The sequence below is a fragment of the Sminthopsis crassicaudata genome, chromosome 1, assembly GCF_048593235.1.
Source record: "Sminthopsis crassicaudata isolate SCR6 chromosome 1, ASM4859323v1, whole genome shotgun sequence".
In the NCBI taxonomy this organism is placed as follows: Eukaryota; Metazoa; Chordata; class Mammalia; order Dasyuromorphia; family Dasyuridae; genus Sminthopsis; species Sminthopsis crassicaudata.
In genome coordinates this window covers 575,411,763-575,439,401 of record NC_133617.1, presented here as the reverse complement: position 1 = coordinate 575,439,401, position 27,639 = coordinate 575,411,763, and the positions used below count along the sequence as shown (strand labels likewise).

At 34.4% G+C, this 27,639-nt stretch overlaps 1 protein-coding gene across 1 annotated transcript; it reads right to left on the bottom strand.

The window, feature by feature from the left end:
* DHFR (dihydrofolate reductase) lies at positions 1 to 27,639 on the bottom strand. The gene is made up of 6 exons (XM_074282191.1): positions 27,408 to 27,639; positions 26,817 to 26,866; positions 21,708 to 21,813; positions 9,810 to 9,936; positions 1,762 to 1,877; positions 1 to 210 (listed from the first exon to the last, which is right to left on the bottom strand). Exons 1-6 carry the CDS (start codon positions 27,491 to 27,493, stop codon positions 132 to 134), a joined length of 564 nt encoding a protein of 187 aa, XP_074138292.1. The 5' UTR covers positions 27,494 to 27,639; the 3' UTR covers positions 1 to 131.

Genomic DNA, 27,639 nt, shown 5'->3' with positions numbered 1-27,639 from the left:
TGCTTAATAAATTTTTATTGATACATTAAAAATAAAAAGAAACATTTCTATGAATGGTTTTTAGACTAATGTCACACATACTTAATTTTTAGTGAAAAAATTATTTGGAAACAGTCTTCAAGCCTTTTATATTAATCATGTTTTTCATATACTTCAAATTTATACTGAATGCCTTTTTCTTCCTGGACATCAGTAAGAACACCTGGATATCTGAAAAAGAAAGGTATGTATATTAATAAATAATGTGACCATCTTCAAAAAATGTCAACTCTTTAAAGAAAGTCTGTTAAAAATTGACAAAATATTATGATATAGAAACAAAACAGAAAGTTGTCTTTCCTGTCAATTATTTTAATTAATTTACAAGAATACTTTAAAAATGCCCAACAACTTCCTTTTTACCATCCACGAATTAAAGTAAGAATGATTTGAAATACTAATTATGAAATCAAGGCTCAAGAAAATTATTTGACAACCACTTAGATAATAATGCTAATTTTGGAGAAAGTATAAACCCATGTTGTCTCTTTTTAAAACAAAACACCTTAGGAGCCTGTATTATTTTTGGAATGACCTTTAGTCACAAAAATTAGAAACTGTTTCAGTGTACCATTCAGAAACAAAAACAACAACAAAAAATGGAACTATTTGGACTGATCATTTACCATTTCTTTATAGACTTAGCTTTATAGACTTGGCTATTTCCAAGAATCAAATTTGCCTTTCAAAGTTTAAATATTTGCCACCACTAAGAATAGTCAAGAGAATGTGCTTCAGGTTCTGAAAGAAATTGCAAAAGATGATGTCCAAAAGTATAGGCAGTAACTATAGCCTTACTGGAATAAATATATTGTTTCTTAAGGAATTACTTTGAAGGGGATACTTTTCTCCTAAAAATAGAATCAAAAATGGAAAAGAATCAAACTCTGAAAAGGAATGAACAATGAAAGAAAGTTGAAGATGTTTCACTTTCTTGTAATAGTTGATCTAAGATTGGTAAAAAACCTATAAAAAGCTTTTCCAATCCATACTTCCTTACCATATCACTCGAGCTCAAAGTCTTTCAGTGGCTCCCTACCTCCAGAAGTCATTCCTGAAACCACCATCTATATATACCCAATCTCTGCCAAACAAAACACCTTCCTTTCTTTCAAGTCCAAATTTGAGTTACTACCTTGTCAATCAATGAAGCCTCCCCTAACTGTTCCCTCTCTTTTTCACAGCACCTTTCTTGGATTTATTTTTGTACTTTTTTTTTTTTGCTCAGCAATAAGGAGAGTGCCTCATACACAATTAATATTTTGTTTGTTGAATGAACTGACTAAATGGAGACTCAGAAGATAAACATATACATATTAAATATATTTGTAACAGATTAGAATACACATGCACACATACCCCTTAGAAAACTTTCTTTTAAGACTATATAAGACAAAGAAAGGAAAGCATTTCATGTAATTGCTCTAAGTAGCTTGATAATATAGTCACTATTCATCTGAGTTATATTAAAATCAATTATATAAGATCACAATATTATCAGAAATTTTTAATGCTTTTAATGAACTTCTAGTTGACCTGCATATATTTAAGTGTTTAAGAAATATTTCTGAATTGAACAGAATAGGCTACAAAATTCTAATTGTCTATACATTATAAATTAATATCAAAGCCAAAACCAAGAAAAACTAACTCCAGATAAAACATGCTTTCAATTACTTTTTAGTGCAAAGTTCAAGGATATCTTCAGATGTGTTAACTTACTCTGGGAGAAGTTTATATTTCTTTAGATCAATTTCTGGAAAAAATGTATCACACTCAAATTCTTGCAAAATTCTTGTCACAAACAGTCGCTGATGACCAGGTTTCTCCATTGCTTCCTTTGAAAAGACGACAAAAAGAATGAAATAAATGGATTAGCTACCTCATGCAACCTGAGGGAGTGGTATTGGAAATAAATCACTGAGCAGTTAGGTGCTGTAGTGGATAGAGCATCAGGCCTGGAGTCAGGAAGACTCATCTTTCTGGGCAAATCACTTAATCTTGTTTACTTCAGTTTCCCAATTTGTCAAATAAGCTGTAAAAGGACATGGCAAACCACTCCCAGTATCTTTGCAAAGAAAACACCAAATGGAGTCGCAGAGAATTAGATGTGACTGAAGTGACAGATAACCAAAGACACTAAAGAATATAGCTTGGTGAGCGGTGAGGAGTCTGTATTAAGCAATCTTATCTATAGTTCTAAGTATCTGACAAGACACATATTGGTGATCTTTAGAATACCCCATTTAAATGTCTTAACTTATGATTTCATATTTTCTTAGGTTGGTGCTATGCTAGCACTGGCTGTGGCTAAAGCAATATTAATGATGAGAATGGGAAGCTACCAGTGGATCTAATCTTTTGTCCTGCATCTTGCTTTATATTTGTGGTAAAAGAAAAAAAATGAAATTAAAAACAATTCATTTTGTTACTTGTTTCCAAAAAGTTGGTAGAGGAAGGAAGGGGAAATCAATTGTCAACAATTTCCAGATTATCTGTGATTTCAATGAGCTACATGCTTTTTTTGTCTGTGCTTCATAATAATGACAGCATTTATATAGTTTTTAAATGTTTTTAAAGCATCTTCCAAATATTATTTTTTTCTATAACAATCCTGAGATATAGCTACTATTATTATATCCATTTTACAGATGAGGAAACAAGCCGACAGAAGTTAAGTGATTTGTTTAGTCACACAACTTGTAAATATTTGAGGCTAGAACTCAGATCTTCCTGACTTCAATCTGCCTGCAAGTCAAATAGCATTATTTGCTGTAGGAATAGAAAAGTTCTGGAACTGAATTTAAAAGAGTTTATTTTTATTTTTGTTTAGGCAATAATTGGAAAAATGTTCTGGTTCTTCTAGAAATTCTAGATGTCTTTAAATATGGCTTGTTGAGTAGTAATGTGGCACAAGTACCATTTTTTCAATTCATTTCACAAATATTTACTGAGTACCTATTACATGGAAGATATCATGATAATGCTAATGATTAAAAAATTTTTTTTAGCTTAATGTTTCTAGTATGTGACACACTGTTAGCATGCTAACAGCTGTTGAATTGAAGATAGTCTGGCCTTTAGGAAATTCTAAGAGTTAATTGGCTGAAACTTAGAACATTTTTCTCAAGAGAAACAACAGCATAAATGTGAGTTAGATTCTTAGCTAGCCCACAAAGACCTGTGTACCCTGTTTACTATTATAATGGAATAATATAAATTAGCTGCAAAACTATCAATTAAATTTAAAAAAAGGAAACTATAAGAATTTTGAAAATAAATTCTGATTACTAATTATGTAGGATAACACAAGTTGTCTAAATAGAAGAAAATGAGGATGTGGATATCACCTTTGTAGAGATTCTGAAAGGTACTTTTGGGCACTTTTAGGGGTTTAAAAATGTTAATGGCATTGTTTCTTTATTATGCTTAATTTCTTCTCCACACTTATAGCTTTCCTTTTCCTTGACAGCACTATTCTTATGCTTATTAGTCACAACAGATTAATTTTCTAACTCACAATTAAAATGGAGATGAACAAAAAAGATAAGAATACCAGAAAGATAATTTTTTTCTGAGCTAAGTGGACCAAGTTTTAGATTATAAAAGACCACATATTAATAGCTAAAAAGGACCTCAGAACTCACTGAGTGTAATCCTCCATTTTAAAGATAAGGAAAGTGAGAAAATCACAGAGATTAATCATACGAGTTTTTTTATGATCACACCAGCAAGAGTGACATTTGAATCCAAATCCTGACTGTAAATTCAACACTCTTTTCCTATGTTCCAAAGGGAAGTTAAAGAGGATGTAATTGTGTGCATATGGTAAAAAGACTAGCTGAAGTATAATTATGCATTGACATGTGAAGAAAAATGGAGAGATGATGGTGTGGCAACATTCCAGAGGAAGAAGAAAGTTGTAGGAAGGAGGAAATAGTGGACAGATATTTTTCCATGTTAATCACTGAGTCTATTGGCCTCCTATAGCTTGATTTATTGTTTCAAAACAATATCTGAGGATTTGTAGGATGGGCATTATTGGTTATTCTTAGTGATGGGAAGGTAAGGAGGGGAATTGGTTCTGTATGTGATGGCTTAAGGCTTGCAAGGAAAGACTCTGGATAACAAGCTACTCACAGGCATAGGCTATTACCAAGTAAGATTCAGCCAAGCCAAGGGATTTATTTATTTATTTAGCCAAGGGATTACTCTATTCCATAAGGTACCATGGTAGGGCCTGCTAGAGATACAGATTCATAAAACAGAATCTTCCACCCTAAAGGAGTTTCTGATTTAATAGGAGAGAGAATCCATCCTATCTTCTATAATAGTTTAAGATGATAATAATAGCTATCATTTATACTGTATTTTCATGTTTGCATAGCACTTTCATGGCTTTAATTCTACCCTCTATGTGAATCCAAATAATATATGGAAAATTCTTTGCAAATCTTAATGTAAATGTGAGCTAGTATATTGTAACAGCCTAAACTATTATATATTGTCCCATAACATTTCAGTATAATATTGAGAGAGACAGAGAGAGAGAGAGAGAGAGAGAGAGAGAGAGAGATGATTATTCTCATTTCATAGATGAGGGACCAGAAGCACATAGAGAATAAGAGAGGCACACAAAAGCAATTATGGGAATTTGGATGAGGGAGAATTAGGAGCAGCTTCCTGAAAACCTTGAAACTTGAAGGCTAGGTAGCACTTGCCATTCATAACAAAGAAAAGTAGACTAGGTAGGGAAGATAGTATGAGCAAAGGTAGACAACTGTGTGTTTAATCATACAGATAACAGGAATAATAAAGAAGGCAGGGGGTGAGGAAATAGATAAAGGGACAAGCTAGTGATAAAAATATTCATATGGCATCTGAAAATACTGTTTTAAGAAGTGTGACTAGTAGCATACTCCCTATCTCTCTTTTGTTTTTTAAACTTTATTTTTCTTGAAAGTTTTTTAAAATTAGGGTGGGAGTTCTATGTTTTCTTTTACAACATGACTTTTATGGAAATGTTTTGTATAACTTCACATGTGGTTTCTTAATGGGGGCTGGGGGTCGGGATAAGAGAAAGAATCTGGAACTGGAAAAAGTTTTAAAAACAAATGTAAAAAAATTCTTTTCAATGTAAATGGGGAAAATATTAAATAAATAAGTTTAAAAATGTATGTTTTCTAGTATGATCAGAGAATTGGATAAACTGTGGAATAGGACACTAATTAGGAAATTGTTACAAGTGAAAAGTGAGATTAAAAAGGGCCAGGACTAGGGAATAAATAATATAGAAGCAGAGAAAAATGGTCTGAGTGGGAGAACATTTCAGAGAAAAACACAATAGAATTTGGTGACAATATAAGTACAAGACAAGAGAGAGGGTTGTAGATTTCTAGATTATGATGAAAAAAAAATTAGCAGTACTACTAACCTTCCTTTTGTTAGGAAGTTGAAGACACAGGAGATGAATCAGTTTCAGACACAGTGAGTGAAGAGATGATGAGATACATAAATGGAAATGTCATACAGATAGGCATTTGGAAATATGGGAGAAGTCTGGACTGAAGATAAAGTCTTCATCTTTCTAATAAGTAGTAGAGTAGTAGTGGAGGGCACTAGATTGGGAATCAGAAACACCTGAGTTCAAAACCTTCCTCAGACTCCTACTGACTATATAATTTCAGGGAAGTCCCTTAATTTTTCTGAGCTTCAGTTTTCCTACTTGTAAAATGAGAATAATAACAGCACTTGTCTCACAGTATCTGTCTGTTTTTAAACATTAAAGCCTTTAGTAAATGTGAGCTATTATATTTTACAGTATCACATATTAACATTATATCATACTATATACTATATTATATAACAACATGATAGTTCTAGTTACTTTATTATACTAGCTCACATTTATATACAAATTTAAGATTTGGAAAAAACCATCCCATACGTTATTTTGAGATAATAAGAAAAAAGCTATAGTATAATATTAAATTTAGGAAACTGAAGCATACAGGATTAAGTGATTTGCTCAGAGTCCCATTGCTAGTTGTCATATTTGAATTCAAGTTTTCTTTACTCCACCCAGAGCTCTATTATGTCACATAGCTAAAATAAAACTTTAATAACTACTGAAATCATAAGTATTTAAAAATTTTAAAGAAAGCTTTTCTCAAAATGAATTCACTATTCAATTCAACAAATATTTACTAAATGGCTACTTGTACGAGATCCCATGTTAGTGTTACAAAAACAAAAATGGAAAATCCTAATCCATAGGGCATTTATGTTCTATTGAATGGGAGACATGAGTTAAAATAGAGCATATTCCAAGTAATTTAAAGAAGGTTACAGTTCTAATAATGGGAGAGGGTAGGGGGAAGAAATCCTAGGATAGTGACATATGGAGGAGGACTAGGTTTTCGGTTAAATAATATGAGTTCTGTTTGGGATATTCCAAGTCCATGGGCTATCCAGATAGAAGTATTTTCAAATCCAGAATCATATAGTAGGGAAGTTTGCATTCTAAATCCTGCTACTGATACTCTAAGTATCAGCATCCTTATCTGTAAATATGGAAAAATGAAACCTTATGGATATACAAGTTATTATTTTTTTTGTTATATTAATAAGTTATTAAATTGGGATCCAGTTTTCTCCTTGATTTCTTCATTAAGGCCAATCCCTATAAAAAGTCAGTCTCTTGAAATACATGAATGATTGAGGAAAATTACACTATCCACAAGGAACAAGCTCTTTAAATCTTGGGTGGAAGCTCAACCAACTAGAAAACAACTTCTGTTTACATTATAAATATAATCTAGTCAGGAAGACTTCTTACCCAGGAGAAAAGAAACTATTTTGTACAACTATATGCCAGTAAATCTCATAGAACACCCAGATTACAAGAAATAAAGAAATTCCTTAAACCCCTTCATTTGAGTTTAGGGTCACTCAGCCCATGAAGGAGAAAATCGATCTGGATGAAGATGAATTTTCCTAGCCAGATTGCTGGAAGGTGCCGAGTTTCATGATCAATATAGTAGGAAGAGCTAAAGATTTCTTGCTCACCTCCTCATTAAATCTCCACAATCAAGATTGACTTTCCTTTGTTAGAGGAATTCCCTTTCAAAAATTATTTGAGGTTTTGAGGCTCTTTAAGAGATATCTTTGACTACTGAGAGAGAAAGCACCAACCATCACTTTATTGATTGTGGCTAGTCTAATTGATAAACTGACTTTAAATTAATTAGAAACTCTTGTCTTTCAGAGTTCTTGACTCATGACAATATCATAGGATTGTCAGGAGGATCAAATGGGATGATGGCTATAAGAAAGGTGGTCCTTGAACTCACGTAAAAATGATCTTTAAAAAAGGGGAAAAAATGAGGGTTAGGTTTTCTCTTTCTTTTTCAGGTGTTAAACAGATGCTCAGATAAATTTTTTTAAAGAGGGAAATGGAAATAGGGGGAGATTTTGGCTTATGTAGAGAATTGGAATAGAGAATTCCTGTTGTGGAAAATTATATGTAATTTTTACCCTAAGAATGTTGCCTGGGACACTGAGAAAGGTTAAATGACCCATACTCAGTACTACTGGTCGTACATATATGTGGACAACATTTGAACCTATTTTTCTGCCTCCTGAGATCTGCTTTTTACACTGTCTCTCCATCAAATAACAGATTATATTATTACCTTTTTAACTAATTTTAAAGAACGTAATGAAAGTCTTCTTTAACATTAGAATTGGAAAAGACTTTAGTGAAAAAAAATGAGGCTTATATACAGGGGTGTGCTGAAGACAGTTTAAACAGGCCCCTGGTTATATGCAATGTGTGCATTACATTTTGGAATGCTACAAATGAGGGCTTGATTTACTATTTTGTTGATTATCTAGATTTAAGAAAGTGTGGGAGAAAAATGAATATTTACCAGCACACCCTATTTGAAAGACTACAATCATCTATTTTTAAACTAAGTTTGGCATGAAGAAAAATAAATACACCTGAGTTAATCAGAAAATTTCCCCTAAAAATGTTATTTATAAATTAAAAAAAAAAAAAAAAAAAAAAAGGAATTAAGAGCATCCATTTTATGATTATGACTACTGACCACTTGGTAAATCCTTTCCCATTATAATAAAATTATCAGCCCAGGTCAAGCTACTTCTAGAAAAACTAATGTAATTGTCATCAATGACACATGTTGACCAAATTAGGAGAATCAAACCTTAATCAGACTACTAGGTTGGATCACAGGGAATGCAGGATAGAAGTCAAGGCAAGTTTTATTTCTCAGGGAAAAATCTAGGATGGCTTTTAAATTTGGAACATTAAACATATGAGGAAAAAGATGGTTCCATAAAACCATACAAGACTATTTAAAATTCTACTCTTTAAAATGTAAATGGCTCAAATAAACATAGTCTGGTATGAAGAATGATTTATTTGAAGTAAATCATTTTAAGTCAAGCTAACTAAGAAAAAGTAGTTACTTTTCAAAAGAAAGCCTTCAAATCATAATGGCTGCGATTAAGGACAATGGAGGAGGAATTTCTGATTTAGAAATGGAGATTTAGTTTCCATTAAACTCATATTTCATTCACACATGCAAAGGGAAAATTTAAAAATGCAAACTGTCAGTATTTTGTTCTTAAAGGAGATAAAAAAATGTTTAAAAAGCTCTTGTTCCTCATTCTTTTTTTATTAAAAAAAAGAAAAGAAAATAGAACTTATGTTTTGTTAAAAGTCTTTTCTAGGTATCTCGATATAATCATGTGATTTTTGTTGTTCTGTTATTAATGTGGTCAATCATTTGTAGTTTTCCCAATTTTGAACCAGCCCTTGTATTCCTGTAAGTTGTAACTACAACTTGATCAGAACATAAAATTTTTGTGTTGTATTGCTGTAATCCCTTTACTAATATTTTATTTAAAATTTTTTGCATAAATGTTTATTAGTGATATCGATCTGTGGTTTTCTTTTTGCTTTGACTCCCTTTGGTTTGGTTAGCAAAAAAATATTTGATTGACAGAAGAAATTTTATAAAGTCCCATCTTTTGCCATCTTTGCAAATGGTTATATAACATTGGAATTTTTTTTTAAATTTTTGACAGAATTCACTTGTGAATCCATCTACTTATTTCTGGTAGATTTTTTCCTTTGGAAGCTCATTTATAACTTCTTCAATTCCTTTTTCTGAAATTTCTTTATTTCTTGCAATCTGGATATTCTGTTAGATTTACTGGCATACAGTTGCACAAAATAGTTTCTAATAACTTCCTTTATTTCTTTTCCATTTGTTGTGAATTCTTTTTCTTCATTTTCGATACTGATAACTTGGTTTATCTCTTTCTTCTTTTTAACCAAATTAGCAAATATTTTATCTATTTTGTTTTTTCTTCCCAAAACAATATTTTAGCTTTATTAATTCAATGGTTGTTTTATTAAATTTTATTAATTTCTTTGATTTCCAGGATTTGTTTTGGCATTTAAGTGGAGTTTTAAAATTTGTTAGTCTTTTAAAGTGTTTTTTAGCTGTCAAGACAAATTTATTGGTGTTTTTTTCTTTCATTGATTAAAATGTTTAGAGATAGAAGTTTTTTCCTAAATTGTCCTAATTATTTTTTAATTAAAAAAATCTATATAACATTCAAGCGAGGGTGGATAGTGGGTAGTACTTCAACATTTTTAGGATAAGATTATTTCAAGCATACACAATATGTAATGAAATATCCTTATGTTCAGATATACTATGAAATTATAACTATACCTTATAAACAGAGCTGCCTCCAGCTACCCAAATCATGTCCACTTTATCTGCTAGTTCTGGAAGTTCAAGAAGGTCTAATGCATCATCCAGACTTTTGGCAAGATAATGAGCTCCAGGAGGAGGTTCTCTAAGTTGGAGAAAAACAACAACAAATGACTATATTTACTTGTCAAATAATTGTAAAAATCAATTAATCAACTAGTATTTATCAGGTGTAATGCTACTTGCCAATAGCAAAATTTGAGGATAAAGGTTGACAGAAGTAGCTATGGTTTTCTAATGATCTCTTCCAACACTTCAGTTTATATATAATTTCACCAATTTCCCTTCAATGAGATAGATCCCAACCATCCATGCCTGCCCATCCTGGCTAACTCTTGTTTGTTTTCTGAAGAAGGAAAGGAAAAGGAAACAAGCATATGTTAAATGCTTAATATGCGCCAGGCACAGTCCCAAACACTTTATAAGCAAATACATATTATAAATGTAAAACAAATATTATTTCATTTCAAACTCATAATAACCCTGACAGACATGTGCTATTGATGGGGGTCGAGGTCCCTTTAAGATTCCTTTCTGATTCCCAACCCCCCATGGCTGAAGAAGCTAGGATCTTTGATTCACAAATCTTGGTCAAAAAGCACCTTTTTGAATTGTAATGATATCCAGGCTTTCCCAGCCCCTACTGGATCTAAGCTGGCTTGGGCTTTCCCAGCCCCCACTATCTGCTCAGGTTTCCTCAATCCCCACAAACAGCTTCTTCTTTATCTAAAAACCCACTGAATTCTATTCAGTGCTAACCCTGACCTAAACCAACCAGGAGCCTGGGACTCTATCCACCTTCAAGATTATAAAAAGGAGAACGCTGGAAGTCTACTCCTTGCAGGAGCCCCCCCAAATATGGAAACCTTCTGGCCATGTAAGGGTTCCTGTCCACCTGGCGACCACCTCTGGCCCTGGCGTCTTTCTACCTTTATTCTTACTTCCAAACTCCTACAATAAACCTTTTTTTTTTTTTTTTTTTTTTTTTTAAATCAACCTAGGTTTTCGGGCCTGTAAATTCCTTTACAGAGGACTCTGTGCACCACTGGACTATCCTTGTGCCGAACCAAAAGGGGTTCCCCCTTTCCTAACTCTCATCACTATTATTACCCCCCATATTGCAGTTAAGGAAACTGAGGCAGACAGAGGTGAAGTCACTTGTCCAGCGCCACATAGCTAGTTAAGTATCTGAGGCCAAATTTGAATTCCTGAATACTGGACCAGTGTTCCATCTATAAGCTCATTCTAGGGAATCCATCAAATTTTTTCCTCTTTGGCTTCTTTTGACATCAAGAGGATACCAAACAAGCATGTGAGCTGACTGTATCATTATTCAAAGGATTAAATGATCCATTTAAAAATTCTCAAATGCCTACTCAGATGAGCTTTTTGGGGAATGAATGAGAAAAGAGCAGCTCTGGTAGGTGGAGAAAACAGAATACAGCTAGGGATCCAAAAGTAGGTGACATTTGCAAATAGGTGTCCATAATTTCTTTCTATTTTAAAGACTTGTCTAAGAATCAGATCTAGGCTCCAGGTTTAACACTGTTACTGCATGTACTCAGGTAAATTCATTCTTTCAACAAACATGCTGCTAAATTCTTTGGAAACAATTACAAGTAGGGGAATTAGATAAAAATCAATGCAAAGAAATAGGCAAAAGAGGCATGAAGTGGAAATTTGGAAGAGGCAGCTTGGGTTAGTGATGTTCACTGATGACAGGGGCTCCTAATGTGGAGTTTGTAAATATTTTTTTAAATTTAGAAAATGGTATTTCAAAATAATTGGCTTCATTTTGTAAACACGGACTTTAAGATGATGGAGGAATATTCACCTAGAGATATCTCGTCAATATTTACAAATAAGAAATTTTAATAGAGGTGAGAGATCTGACTTAAAGGGTTAGGAATCACCCCCTAATGAAGTGATACATGAAATCATAGGAATTAAAGAGCTCATTAAAAACATGAAGAAAAGATCATCTCCTTGAATATTGCCTTTAAATTCACCCATAACAAAGAAAGTTACAGTCAAGGAGTCACAAATATGGTTAGTAATGGGAGAGAGAAGAAACTGTAGGATAAGACAGAGTCAATAAAGAGTTGTTTTTTTCTGCAAAGAACTAAATAAGAATAGAACAGAGAAATGACCATTGCATTTAATTACTATTAGGAAATTTCACTGAAGCAGATTATGGTGGAAGCCAGAGTCCAGATGGATAAGAGAATGGAGTGATAGGCAGAGGCAGAATACTTATACAGAACAGAAATTATCAGATAACCAGTTCCACTGGTCTTGTGATCAAAAGAGCCATCTATACCCAGAGAGTGGACTGTGGGAACTGAGTGTGGTTCACAACAATGTGGTTCATTCTTTTCTTCATAATTTTATTTTCTGGTTTGATTTGATTTTTCTTGTACAGCAAGATAATTGTATAAACATATATGCATATATTGGATTTAACATATATTTCTACCATGTTTAATATGTATTGGACTATTTGCCATTTATAGGAGGGAGGTGGGAGAAGGGAGGGAAAACTGGAACACAAGGTTTTTCAAGGGCTAATGTTGCAGAATTATTTATGCATATATTTAGATACATAAAAAGCATTAATTAAAAAAAATTATCAGGTAACTGAAAGAGCATAGATTTAGAAAAAGAAGTGACTTAGAGGTCAATATAGTGGAAGGACAGTGGCTGGAAAGATTGGCATGGTCAAACAAAAGCTTTTTCATTTTAAGATAGGGAGACCTGAGTATATCTGAAGGTAGAAAGGAAAGAGCCCATAGGGAAGGTTATTAGACAGCTCCCTAAGGATGGAGATTATGCCTTATTCTTTTTTGTACTGCTCCAAGAGTCTCCAAGTGCTTTGGCGTAGGGACTCAATATACCAAATAAATGGATAATCATAAGTTTGAATCCCTAGAGGTAGGAAAAGACAGGGTCCAATGTTCAAGTGGAAGAACTGATTTTTGATTTGAAAATCTCACTGAGACTGGAAGATTAAGTTGTCAAGATGTGAACAAGGATATACTGAGTTCAGGATTACAGGAATATTCTCACTTTTCTCCATATAGTAAAAGAAAGGCAAATCTGATAAAGTGGGGTCTGGCTGAGGATGAGAAGAATTAATGGTTTAGGTAGAAAAGATAAAGCCTGGAATAATTCTTGTAGACAATGAGTAAATGAATAAAAAAGAAAAATCTTCCTTGTGTCTATTTATATTATAGTTTTTTTCCAACAGTATTTAATTTTTCCAAATACCTATAAAGGTAGTTTTATAATGAATGTTGAATGAATTTCTAATATTTTTTGTTCCAAATTTTTTCTTCCTCTCTCCCTTACCTTCCCAGACAGCAATCTGATGTAAGTTATATATGAACAATTTACTTTTAAACATATTTCCATATGTCATCAAACTCTTTTTTAAAAAAAGTTACAGTATCATATAAAAGTGTCATATGCAATAGTACTTTTATCTTTTCACTGGAGAGTTTTTTAGACCTATTGAAGAGAAGTGTTTAAGAAGGTACTAAAAAGTGATTGATTTAGAGCTAAAAAGGATTGGAGGTTTCAAGGTGTCACTCATCCCCTGAATGAAAAAGTTGAAATCAGAAATTAAATGCCTTTTTAAAAATCATACAGGTGGTGTGGTAACGTCTGGATTTAAACTCAAGTCCTCTGACTGCAAATCCAGTTCGGTTTTTTTCATTCTAGCAGTCTGATAGAGAGAATCAGATCTGCAATGTATTTTCCAAGTTATAAAACTAGCTAGATAATACAAGCTCCATAAACAAGCACCAGGCTTGAAGTCAGGAAGACCTGAGTTTAAATGTGATCTCAGATATTTAATAGCTGTGTGACCCCGGGAAGTCAATCCCCCAAATGGGGTCATGAAGAGTCGAACACTACTGAACAACAACAACAAAACCCAGAAAGCTCTTGAAATCTGCTTCTGGTATGGTTCCAAATAAATCTTTCTAAAATGTAGCTGCCCAGACTAATTAAAATCTCCTAATTTTAGGATTTGCTATATTATTATTTTATTTTAACCCTGGCTTGTTATTTTTTTTAGTGAATAGGGAAGGGGAGAGTGATAGGAAGAAAATAAGAAAGAAGTTAGATGTCTGCAGTGCATAGGGCTTTTACAAAAAAAAAAAAAAAGTAATAATTTACATAAGCAAATCTCTACCTTTCCAATCCATTTCAAGAACGGCTTTCCCCCCATGTATTTCAAGAGTGAGTAAGGGACCACTTGGGACAATATGAAATAGCTTAGTTAATATTTATTCTAATTATTTGGCACCAACACAACTCTTTACAGTACTTGATAACAAAGCTGTAAAATAAATAAAAGTATCCACATGCCTTATAAATTTTTAATAAAGAGGCAAATAAAAACTATTAAATATAAATAAATAAAAAGCATCCCAAACCAATTATCTGCACCACTGGAGGCACATAAAGAATAAATTGCGCTTATTACTTTAGAATTGCTGACCTGAAATTGTACATTCCCTAGCAAAATATCTTTATGATTTGTTTTGGGTCTTGTTAACTATAAGTAACCTCTAGTATTTGGGAATGTATTATTAAAGAGATCCCAGGAAAGCTGATATTGCTTACTGATTTGGGATTTACCAAGATTAAAGAATAAATTAGATAAATATTCTGGCAACATGGGGGAGGGGGAAGGATAGGAAAAAAGTTTAGTAAACTACAAGATATACCTGCATTATTAAGTTGGAATCAATAAGATAGTTTAAATAATACATACTGTCCCCACTCTTACTTGGGTATTTAAGAAGCATGAACATTTCATTCTCAATTTTCTAAAAAACTCCTTCAAATCTATTTCATTACATATATATGTGTGTGTGTGTGTGTGTGTGTGTGTGTGTGTGTAATCTATGACTTTAAAGAAAATGTAAAAATATTGAAAGTAAGAATATCACAAACATCAAGGAATAAAAAGTGAGGGCCATTAATTATTTCTGTCATGAATTTTGTTTCATTGTATTTGTATCCCTATTGCCTAGCACAGTGACTAGCACACATTTACTTAATAAATGCTTGCTGATTGATTGAATTTGTTGAATTATTATTCAATTCACTAAGCACTACATGTAATAAAAAGGAAAATAAAGATTCCTTTATGTTTCTGCCTGTTATTTAGTCTGAAAAAAAAAAAAAGAGAGAAAATGTAGGGTATATATTTTTAAAAAATAATCTTTTTGTTTGCCCTGGGAAAAAAATTCAGTAAGACTTGGACTTGCTATATAAATGTTAATTACACATTAACATTGTAGGTCTTTCAACTGAAATGTATCAAGGGGAAAGAACTGGGTTTCAATCTGACATTTATGACCTTGAACAAGTTGGTGAACTTTTGTTTTCAATTCTACAAATATTTATTAGCTACTTATTGCATATAGGGCTACGTAATAGGGAAGGTATCATTGGCAGTAGCCAACATACCCTATCCCTGCTAAAGGAATGACTTCAGGTCATTGCATTCAGCAGTCAGTCCTATGCAAAATTTGTGAAGTCCCAATAGGACACAGTGAATTCTATTATAGCTGATCAGGCTAAAACAAGCTCATAAAGCTCCACCACAAGTAGGACACAAATAGTCCATGAACATTTGGGGTGCATTTGCTAAATTTGCACTTTCTTTTGAGCTACTTAAATTTTGCTTTGCTTATAGAGCACAACATCTTCTCTGATGAGGGCATATCATACTGAGGGGTCCTGTGCCAGCATCCTCCACGTCACACAATCAATTCCAAAGTTCTTCACAGTGACTGTGAGAGTGTCCTTGTATTGTTTTTTTTTGTTGTTTTGGACAACCATGTAGCACTTGTGCGTTCTCCATAAAAGTCTTTCTGGCAAATGCATGTTGGCATTTGAAAATGTGGCTAATCCAACAGAGTTGTGCTCAACAGACTGTCATCAATCAATGCTGAAGCCATTGACCATTTACCTCAGGTTGAAGTCAATCCCTTGCTAACTGAAGTGGTTTTGAATGCCATTTGATTCCTTTCATGCAGCAAAGTACCTGATGCTGATTCTATTCCAGATGAGATTTACAGTGTGTGTGTGTGTGTGTGTGTGTGTGTGTGTGTGTGTGTGTGTGTGTGTGAGAGATTGGGTTTCATTGCTCATACAAAAGCTGACTGAAATTTCTGGATTATATGGCAAGAGGAAGTTATCCCCCAGGAGTTCAAAGATGCCTCCATTGCCCACCTCTACAAAGATAAAGGGAACAACAGACTGCCCAGTGACAATGATCGTGTGTGTGTCTTAGTTATTGCTGGCAAGTTTCTGATCCTTCACCTGGAAGACGGTCATCTACCTGAGAGCCAGTTGGCTTCAGAAAAGAGCTCAAGAATGGTGATAGAGTATCCAAACCACTAATAATAAGTGAAATGTAAATCAAAACAACTCTGAGGATTTGCCTTATATTCAATAAATTGGCAAAGGTGACAAAAGATGGGAATGGCACAAGTTGAAGGGGTTATGGGTAGAAATACTTATCAATGTCTTAATTGGGCCTGGGAATTAGTACAATTATTCTGGAAAGTAATTTGGAAATATACAAATAAAATTAAAATATCCACACCCATTGACCCAGAGATTTTACTACAAGGCACATATCTCATGGAATTCATGGATTTAAAAAAAGGCTCCATTTCTGTAATTCAGTTATTCTGTTGTATCCAACTCTTTGTGACCCTTATGGAGCATAAATTCCAAGCTCCTCTATCCTTCACTATCTCTCAAAGTCTGTCCAAGTTCAAGACATCTTTCCCATCCTCTACTATCCTTTTTTCCTTTCATCTTCAATCTTTTCCACCAACAGGGTCTTTTTTCTTTTTTTTTTTTTTTTTTTTTTTGTTGTTGCAAAGGAAGAATTGTCTTTTTTCAATGAGTTCCATCTTCTGAATATGGGGCTCATTATTTAAATTTCAGCTTTAGTACTCTAACCTTATAATGAATAGCCTGAATTAATTTCTTTTAGGTACTGATTTATTTGATTTCCTTGTCTTCCAAGGGACTCTTAAGTTTTCTCCAGCACCCCAATTTTAAAAAAGCAATTCTGTGTTGCTGAGCTTTCCAAATAGCCTGTCATAGATATATACTGCTATTAGTTAAACTATAGCTTTGACTATTCAGACCTTTGTTGGCAATAGAGATTAAATGACTTGCTGTGGGTCACACAGCTTCTAAGTATCAAGTGCTTGAGATGATTTGAACTAAGCTCCTAATTCCAGGGCTGGTGCTCTCTCCACTGGGCTACCAAGTTGCCCCCAGCACATGTATACTGATCTTTTCCAATTCAGTGGCCAATGGTAATATTTACAAATCTTTGGCATGCTGAATTCAGCACCTTAATAGAATTATCTTTTCTTTTAGAAGGATTCCATAGCCATCAAAATATCTGTATCAGTACTTTTTTATAGCACCCCCAAATAGGTGATCAAACAGATGATCCTATTTAAGGAATGGCCAAACTGTGGTACATGAATGTATTGTGTTGTCAAAAACCATGGACATCATGAATACACAGAAACTTATACGAATTGATGCAAAGTGAAGTAAGCAGATTCAGGAAAATATCTACATATCTACACACTTATGCCTATATCAATATAAATAGAAAGAACAACTACAAAACAATTAAGGATGAATATTGAGAAGCGATGAAGAACAAGCTTGGCCCCAAAGATGTGGTGGGGGACCCGCATCTGTGGAATATTACAAATAATATTAGATTTTTTTTTTTTTTTGGATATAATGAGTTTTGTTGAAATTTTTTTTTAAATTTAAAAAGTTTTTGTTATAAAACTCTTTGAGAAGAGCACAGTGAAAAAACTTAGGGAATGGAAAAACAAATGATATTAACAAAAATGTATTTTTTTTAAAAATGTAACTATTAAAGATTCTGGAAAGATAGTGAAATAAGGCAGGAAATTATCTGGCTTTCCCAAATTCTCCCTCCCCCTCAACAATTTAAAATAGTGCCTCAAAGCAAACTTGGAGAGGCAGAAATAATTAAAAATAAGGCAAAGTTATCTAACTAAGACAATCTGGAAGGAAATTAAGAAAAACCAGACAACTCAATGTGGTGGTCTGGTCTGATTGAAATATTGATACTTCCAGGCGGATGTCTTTGAATTAACAAACAATATGTCCCAGAGCTGTCTAGGTAACATCTTCAGCTTCAGGAACTTTTGCCTTACAGACAGGGCTGAAATTTTATGGTAGGGTCTTTCACTGGTATTGGACAAAAGACCCAAGTGCACTGATTTCCCAGATTCCCAGGCAGTGGCTGTAAGTAGTCACTGGAAAGCAAAATCTTTGGTTTTAATCCAGGACAGGGAGGTGAGCTAAAGCTTGAAGCCCAGGCAAGGAATAAGAATGTTTGTGAAGAGATTATCCAGGAGGAGAGAGTGGTTGAAAGTATTTTGAAAGCATTATTAAAAACCTTTATAGTAAAAGTGATAATATTAATAATAATGTTTTTCCAGTTTAAAAATTCTTTTCCAGACTTCCTAATTGGACCTTGAGTTAGGTCAAGGACTTTATTAGGGAAATACATCAAGGTTGGTAACCAAAACTTATTTCAAAGAATGTTTTTAATTCTGTTAAGAATATAGCCAGAACATAACTGTATAAATATGTATGCATATATTAGATTTAACATATTTCTACTATGCTTGATATATATTGGACTACTTGCCATCTAGGGGAGAGTGTGGGGGAAGGGAGGGAAAATTGGGCACAGGATTTTGCTAATGTTGAAGAATTCTCTATGCATATGTTTTGAAAAATAAAAAGCTTTAATTAAAATATGTATATATATAGCCAGAAGCCTTAAATCAGCTCTTTATTTAGAAAAGAAGCTTAAAATATGGGATCCAAAGAGATCTTTTGTTTTAACTTCTGGAAATTATTTAAGATAACTAAATACTTGTTGAAATGTCGGTCCCCCAATTATATTTTAACCCATTATGATCTTTTCCTTGTTGAAGATTTCTATAAATGCTCAAATACCTCAAATTATCTTGGGATAAGGAAATATATCAGAGAGCATGGAGGAACTATGACACTTTGTCTATCTATTTGCCACGCTAGGAATGACCTGCATATGGAGTAATGTTAAATGAGAAAAAATTATTGCTGGTAGACTTGTGCTTCAAACATCGTATAAATATTAATACTTTTTTTTGTTTTTCAGTTGTGTCTCATTCTTTGTAACTGCATTTAGGGTTTTCTTGGCAAAGATACTGAAGTAGTTTGCTATTTCCTTCTCTAGTTCCTTTCATGTATGAGGAAAATGAGGTAAACAGGTTTAAATGACTTGCTCAGCATCACACAGCTAGTAAATATCTGGGCTGGACTTGAACTCAGAAAAATGTGTCTTCCTTACTCCAGATCCAAGACTCTGTACTACTGTACCATCTGGGCATCTTATATACTTTTTCAGACAGTGTTAAAAATCAGAAAGAAGTCAAGATGGTACAAGGCGGCACTATAAAGGCAGCCCAGGGCTTGTAGTCAGGAAACCTTATGTTTGAATTTTGCTTGAAACATTTTAATAGTTATGGAATGGATAAATTGCTTATCTGTAAAATAAAGACAATAATAGCACTTATCTCACAAAATTGTTGTGAGGACCAAATGAGTTAACATATGTAAAATCATTTTGCAAAATTTACAATGTTATGTAAATGTTAGCCATTATTACATTTAATAAATAAAAAGATCATTGATAACTCTGGAAAAAGCAGATTCAGTTGCATGATAAGGATGGATACCAGATAGTGGAGAAGAGTAAGAGAGGGGAGGGAAGGTACAATGTAGAGGGCTTTCTCAAGAAATTTAAATGAGAAGGGGAGGAGATATAGGATGACAGTGAGAATGGCTGAACAAAGGATTTTTTTTTAAGGATGGTGGGAATTTGTAGTCAGCAAATTTATAGTAAGTGAGAGCATAGTCAGGGCAATGTACTGGAGGACATGGGAGGGGTCAGGCAAGGAGACTGTGTACAAATTAATTCACTTAATATACTGCTTGGCCTTAGGCACAAGACTAAGTTTGATATTCCATCCATTCTAGCCACTTCATCATTGGATATGTAGTGATAGTGCTGCTCAACTGTTTCTACCACTGTGCAAGTCTTACTTGGTTACCTCTTCTATATTTGTAATCTTCACCTATTAGAATATAAGCTCCTGGAGGATAAGTACTGTTTATTACTCTTTCTATCTATAGTACTCAACACAATAGAGCAGCTGGGTTGTTCAGTGGATAGAATCCGAGGCTTGGAGTCAGGAAGACTGACTCTGAGAGCAATCTGTCACTTAATCCTGTTTGCTTAACTTTCTCATCTTCAAATGAACTGGAGAAGGAAATGGAGATGTCTACTATCCATCCCCTTTTCAATAATCAATCATCACCTTAGGTTTTGGCCCACACCACCTTTTATCTGGCATTTTGCAATGGCCTTTCATTGATTTCCCTGATTCTAGTCTTTTTCTCTCTAACCTTCACACCACTGACCAAATGAAATTCCTAAAGTATAAGGCCAAACACATCACTTGCATCCTGAAGAAGATTCAGTGACTTTCTCCTGCTTCTCACATAAAATAAAAATTCCTGTTTAGCTTTTAAATTTGTTCAAAATCTGCCTCCAATCTAGCTTTCCAGACTGATTTCATATTACTTTCTTTCTAAACGACTACTTTCCAGGCAAACTTACTTCTGACTGCCCGTAAAAACCATTTCATCTTTTCCCTTCTCAGTCACTGGAGAGAGAGACTGTTCTCCAGGCATGGAATGTTTCCATCTTTTGGAATCCCCTAGTCTCCTTTATGGATTATTTCAAATGTACTACCTTTTTAATTCTCTCTGATTGTCAGAGCTCACCCTACACTGAAATGTTTACATTTTCTCTTTATTCCTTGATGTTTCTACTAAAATGTTAACTCTTTGAGGACAGGAAGCATTGCTTTTTTAATAATGGCAGCTAATAATATAGCGGTTATTATATTCAAGGCACTGTGCTAACTTTTACAAATAATATCTAATGTTTGATCCTCACAAAACCTGGCAAGTGGTTGTTATTACTATCCTTATTTTCACATATGAAAAAAACTGAAGTAAATAAAGACTAAAGAACTTGCCTAAAGTCACATAATCTACTATATAGCTTTTCTTGCACAAAAAATACTTCAAGATGGTTGAAATGATTTTTTTTCTCCAAGGAACATTTGATTTAGTAAATTCAATTTTGTTTTAAAATCATAGGATTATAGGTTTGGATATAGGAGAGAACTTGAGTCCAATTTCATTTTATGAGAAGGGAAATGGCAGCATAGCGGAGTTAAGTAATTTGCTTAAGGTACTACAGTTAAGAAGCATCTGAATTGGAATATTAAACTAGGCTTTCCTGATTCCAAGTCCAGTCTCCTATATTTTTCCATGCTACCTTTCAATCTTTTGGTTCAGACACTGACTAAACCCTCAATAATTTTAATGGTGCAGACCAACTAAGGGCTTACCTTTACTTGCTTCTTTAACAGTCATATATTTAATATAGTCTTCTGAGCCTGAGAAATGACTACTTACAAGTTTTAGACAACAAAGGCAATAAAAAAAAAATGGATATATATTATTGCTCAATCCATTTTCTACTCCTTAATTTATCTTGTTTCACAGGTGAGTAAGTTTAAATATTAGAGTTTAACAGCTTTTTTTCATTAGCTATATTCTACTATTCCATCTTGTTACAAACTAACCTTTAGGAGCTAAGTATATAACAAGTGTATTTGTACCAGTAATACTTACTTCAGTTCTCTGCTGAGAACTAAATTAATCCTATTTTTCAAAGGTCGATGCTTCTCAGGAATGGAGAACCAGGTCTTCTTTCCCATTATCACCAGATTCTGTTTACCTGTAAATCAAATAGAAAATTTAAGAGTCAATTTTGATAATTAAATATACAGTTATTATAGTGACATCTAGTGGATCCTCTTTTCTCATATCATATTCCTTACCTAAGAATATTTTGAAACAAAGGTAAGATTAATACCAAGTCAAAATATGTCTCTTTAACCTCAGCTTTTGGGATACAGCATTTATTAAATGTTTACTGTTTTCTGTATTGTGATAGATGTAGAGGCTAAAATAATATGTGTGTATGTGTGTGTGCATTATACATCCCATCATACTACAGTCTTTTTAAATCTCTAAGTCTTTTTCTTCTTTATTTATTTATTTATTTATTTGTTTTTTTTTATGGCTTAAAAATTTTTTTTTTTAGTTTTTAATTTTTTTTCCTGAGGCTGTGGTTAAGTGACTTGCTCAGGGTCACACAGCTAGGAAGTGTTAAGTGTCTGAGACCAAATTTGAACTCGGGTCCTCCTGAATTCAAGGGTGGTACTCTATCCACTGCACCACCTACCTGCCCCTACACGGGTAATTTTTCAACACGGAACCTTGCAAAACTTTCTTCCAAATTTTTCCCTTCTTCCCTCCACCCTCGATGGCAGGTAGTCCAACACATGTTAAATATGTTAAAATATATGCTAAATCCAATATATGTATACATATTTATACAGTTATCTTGCTCCACAAGAAAATTCAGATCTAGAAAAGGAAAAAAAAACCTGAGAAGGAAAACAAAATGCAAGCAAACATCAACAGAAAGCATAAAAATGTTATGTTGTGGTCCACATTTAGTTCTTACAGGCCTCTCTCTGGGTGTAAATGGCTCTCTTCATCACTGAACAATTGGAATTGGTTTGAATCATCTCATTGTTGAAGAGAGCTACTTCCATCAGAATTGATCATCGTATAATCTTGTTACTATGTATAATGATCTCCTGGTTCTGCTCATTTCACTTAGCATCAGTTCATGTAAATCTCTCCAGGCCTCTCTGAAATCATCCTGCTGATTATTTCTTACAGAATAATAATATTCCATATTCATATACCATATTCTTTATATACTATATATTCACATACCACAATTTATTCAGTCATTCTCCAATTGAGGAGCATCCACTCAGTTTCCAGTTTCTGGCCACTACAAAGAGGGCTGCCACAAACATTTTTGCACATGTGAGTCGCTTTCCCTCCTTTAAGATCTTTTTGGGATATAAGCCCAGTAGAAACACTGCTGGGTCAAAAAGTAATGTGCAAATTCTTTTAAAGATATTTCCACATTTGTCATTCTACACAAACAAAATCAGATCATAAAAAAAAAAAAGAAAAGAAAAGAAAAAACAAGCAAACAACAACAAAAAAGGTGAAAATACTATTTTGTAATCCACATTCAGTCTCTCACAGTCCTCCCTTTGGATGCAAATGGCTCTCTCCATCACAGACGATCATCACATAATTTTGTTGCTGTGTAAAATGTTCTCTTGATTCTACTCACTTTAGCATCAGTTCATTTCAAATCTTTCCAGGCTACTCTGAAATCATCCTGCTGATTACTTCTTATAAAACCATAATATTCCATAACATTCATATGTTATTGTATACAATATATTTTTGAATCTGCTTATTTCATTAAGCATCAGTTCATGTAAATCTTTTCCAGGCTGTAATATTCTTCTCTAAAATGTAATATTCTCTTGTTGGGGTTTTCTTGGGGTTTCTGGAGGCAGCCTTCCTTTCAGTTCAGTACCCCAAATGCAGCCAGATGTTAAAAAGTCCAAATCTTTTATTGTCTCTTTCCAAGTCTTCTTTCCTGTGGCCCGGTTAGCTTTCTTATAGTCCAGAACCTTTATTATTTCCTTCCTGGGGCTGGGCAGCTTTCTGGAGAGCCTTTCAGTCTGGCCTTGGTTCCCAGAGCTTGAGCTCCTGCCTGCCTACTCTGGCTTCTGAATCTCCCCAACTGAATCCTGGCTGAAGCTCCAAGAGCTTCTAGTGCTCTTGTCCTTTCTGGCCTTGAGAGCTTCTCATTATACTCTCCACAATGAGTATACAGCAATTATTATATCACTAGGAAACCATTATTTGTTGTAGGTTTAAATCAATGCTAAACTAAATTTAACCATTGTCTCTGAAATTCCACTTAGTACCTTGTTTCAAGTTCTGGCCCATAATATAGGCTTTTTTTTTTTTTAAAATAGTTTTTATTTACCAGATATATACATGGGTAATTTTACAGCATTGACAATTGCTAAACCTTTTGTTCTAATTTTTCCCCTCCTTCCCCCCCCCCATGGCATGTTGACCAATACATGTTAAATATGTTAAAGTATAAATTAAATACAATATATGTATACATGTCCAAATAGTTGTTTTGCTGTACAAAAAGAATCGGACCTTTGAAATAGTGTACAATTAGCCTGTGAAGGAAATCCAAAATGCAGGAGGACAAAAATAGAGAGATTGGGAATTCTATGTAGTGGTTCATAGTCATCTCCCAGAGCTCTTTCCCTGGGTGTGGCTGGTTCAGTGGATCAAGTGGAATTGATTTGGATTCTTTCATTGTTGAAGAGGGCCACATCCATCAGAATTGATCATCATACAGTATTGTTGTTGAAGTATATAATGATCTCCTCTTCCTGCTCATTTCACTCAGTATCAGTTCATGTAAGTCTCTCCAGGCTTTTCTGAAATCATCCTGTTGGTCATTTCTTACAGAATAATTATTCCATACTATTCATATACCACAATTTATTCACCCATTCTCCAATTGATGGGCATCCACTCAGTTTCCAGTTTCTGGCCACTACAAAGTGGGCTGCCACAAACATTCTTGCACATACAGGTCCCTTTCCCTTCTTTAAGATCTCTTGGGATATAAGTCCAGTAGTAGCACTGCTGGATCAAAGGGTATGCACATTTTGATAACTTTTTGAGCATAGTTACAATTGCTCTCCAAAATGGCTGGATGTATTCACAATTCCACCAACAATAATATAGGCTTTTCTAAAATCAGTTTGTTCATTATTTTTTATAGACCATTAATATTCCATTATCTTCATATACCACAACTTGTTCAGCTATTCTCCAATTGATGGGCATCTATTCTTTTTCCAATTCTTTGCTACCACAAAAAGAGCTGCTACAAACAATTTTGCACATGTGGGTGCTTTTCCCTCCTTTTTGATTCCCTTGAAATATAGACTTAGTAATGGCACTCTTGGATCAAAGGACATGCATAGTTTGATAGCCCTCTGGGCATGATTCAATTGCCCTCCAAAATGGTTTTATCATTTCCCAACTCAATAATGCATTAATGTCCCAGTTTTCCCACATCCCTGGAGCCAAAAAGTCTTGACACTAATTTTTCACTCTTTCAATTTGATCGTATCCTTGAAAACCTTCAATGACCCTTTCCCCATACATGAAAACCACCAAATTTCTTAACCTAATTTTCAAGGGCTCTTATTGTCCCAGCCTAACACTTTTAAGTGCTCTCTGCACTAGCCAAATTGGACCTTTGCTTTTCCAGCACTTGTCCCCCAATCTCATACCTTTGCAGATAAGGTCCTGCTTCTGAGCAAAAGCAGAGTCAGGAATTAACATTTAAGTGTTTGTAGGATAATGTACAAATCATTGTTCAAGGCCTTGGCTGTGCTACTTCCTCCATGAAGCATCATATCATTTTACTAAGAAGAGATCTCACCTTCTCAACTTTATTATCCTCTTATGCTACAAAGGTAAAGCATTCCAACTCCAACTCTGGGCACTTTTATCTCAAGTTGGAATGATCTACCTTTTCATTTCTATCACTTGGCTTCCTTCAAATAACAATCCTACTTTCTACAGGGAAATTTCCCAATCCTCTAATTCTAAAGTCCTGCCTCTGCTGATTATTTTCAATTTATTATCTATGTTTTATCTCTATACACTTGTTCGGAATATTTCCTCCATTAGACTGGATTATCTTTTGTCTTTTTTGTATCCCCTGTGCTAAGCACAATACCTGGAAGGAACATAACTGATTAGACCCTACTTTATGTTTCCTATTAGATTATAGCCCCAGCTTTTGGCATGGCACCCATCCATCCATCGGGAATCAGAGACTTAATCAAAGGAATGAAAACATCTAGCAGTACTAATAAACTTCAGGAAGAAACTGATTATAACAGCAGTCAGTTTCAGTTTACCTTTGTAGCAATTTGAGTAGATGTACTCAATTATTGTTTGCATTAATCCAAGTACAGATTGCTAATTGTCTTGAAGAAAAGATGAATGTATATAAAAATGAGATAAGATAAAAAAAATAAAGAAATCAGTTAAATCTAAAAAACTGAGTAAAGAATCACTACTTTTGAAAAATAACTCAATACTTTTAAAAATGGACAAAGACTAGCACTACTGTCTATCTACCCAGGTTACTTATACCTTTGGAATCTAATACTTAATGTGAAACAAGAAAAATGGTATTTACACACATATATTGTATCTAGGTTATACTGTAACATATGTAAAATGTATGGGATTGCCTGTCATCGGGGGGAGGGGATAATTTGGAAAAATGAATACAAGGGATAATGTTATAAAAAAATTACTCATGCATATGTACTGTGAAAAAAAATTATAAAAAAAAAAAGAAAATGGACAAAGACTGCAGTATTAAAAAATCCTTGGGAAAATTTGTTCTGGTAGAGGGACCGAGAGAATAAATTGTCTTCTAGAAGCTTTATTTACTATTTTTCTAATGTAAAGGATAAACCAAGTCAACAAAAGATTCTATTTTCCTCTCTTCCTAAGCAATTTTGCTGTATTTAAAGTGACCCATTTATTATTATGAACAATTTTGGAGGGAAGATTCATTACATTTCTACCAATAGTAGGAGAGAATGTAAAAATCAAAGTCCACAAAGAAAGGAAAAAATTCCCTTTAATTTAAATCAGGTGCTTTGAGCATGATGGCTCCTGTGCACATTAACACAGGTTCCATAGTCAATTAAAATAAAAATGCAATGTTACCTTCCACTGAAGAAGTCGAAGTCATCTTCTGGAAGTATCCGAATTCATTCCTAACAACAGTAGAGACACAAGATTAGGCAACATCCCCAGGACGAAGTGCGTGCTCATGGACTTAGCTTGGGAAACTCCCGTAGATTCCTTCACATTGCCCAGCCCCCTCCGTTCTGGCCAGATAACCGACCTTTGAAACGAGAGTGTGCACTTCGGCCGCAGAAGCATTTGCAGCCTCTCCAACCCCCCCTTCCCCACATATGTAAGGGACACTGAAAAAGCATCCTTTACAACGTCTTTTTCACCATGCTCTCAAAAGCCCAACCCTCCGAAGGCGCCTCTAAGGTTCCGAATCGGGGTAGATCCGGGGCAACCACGAGGAAGTGTCGGTGCTGTCCAGTTCTACTTACACATTTTCCTAGGCAGGGTCAACCAATCAAACAACAGACGTTTATTAAGTGCCTACTCTATGCCAGGTACATGCGCTAAGTTTGCAAAAAAAGAGGCAAGACAATTCCTGCTCCAAGTAGCTAACAATCGAATGGGTTCGCGTGCATTAAGCCCCAGCTCCAGATTCGGCCCGGGGGATGGACGCGGTACCTGAGCGGGGGCCACGGCAGGTCCCCGTTCTTTCCTATGCCCATATTCTGGGAGACGGCGACGATGCAGTTGATCGAGCGGACCATGTCTGCACGCAATTGGTTTTCAGAAGGCCAGCGGGGAGCAGCTCTTTCCCGGGCAACCTAGGAAGAACCGAGCAGTGCGCGAGATGCGCTGATTGGACGCCCTTGACCTCCTATGCGCTGGCGGGCCGTGACGTCATTGCCTGCGC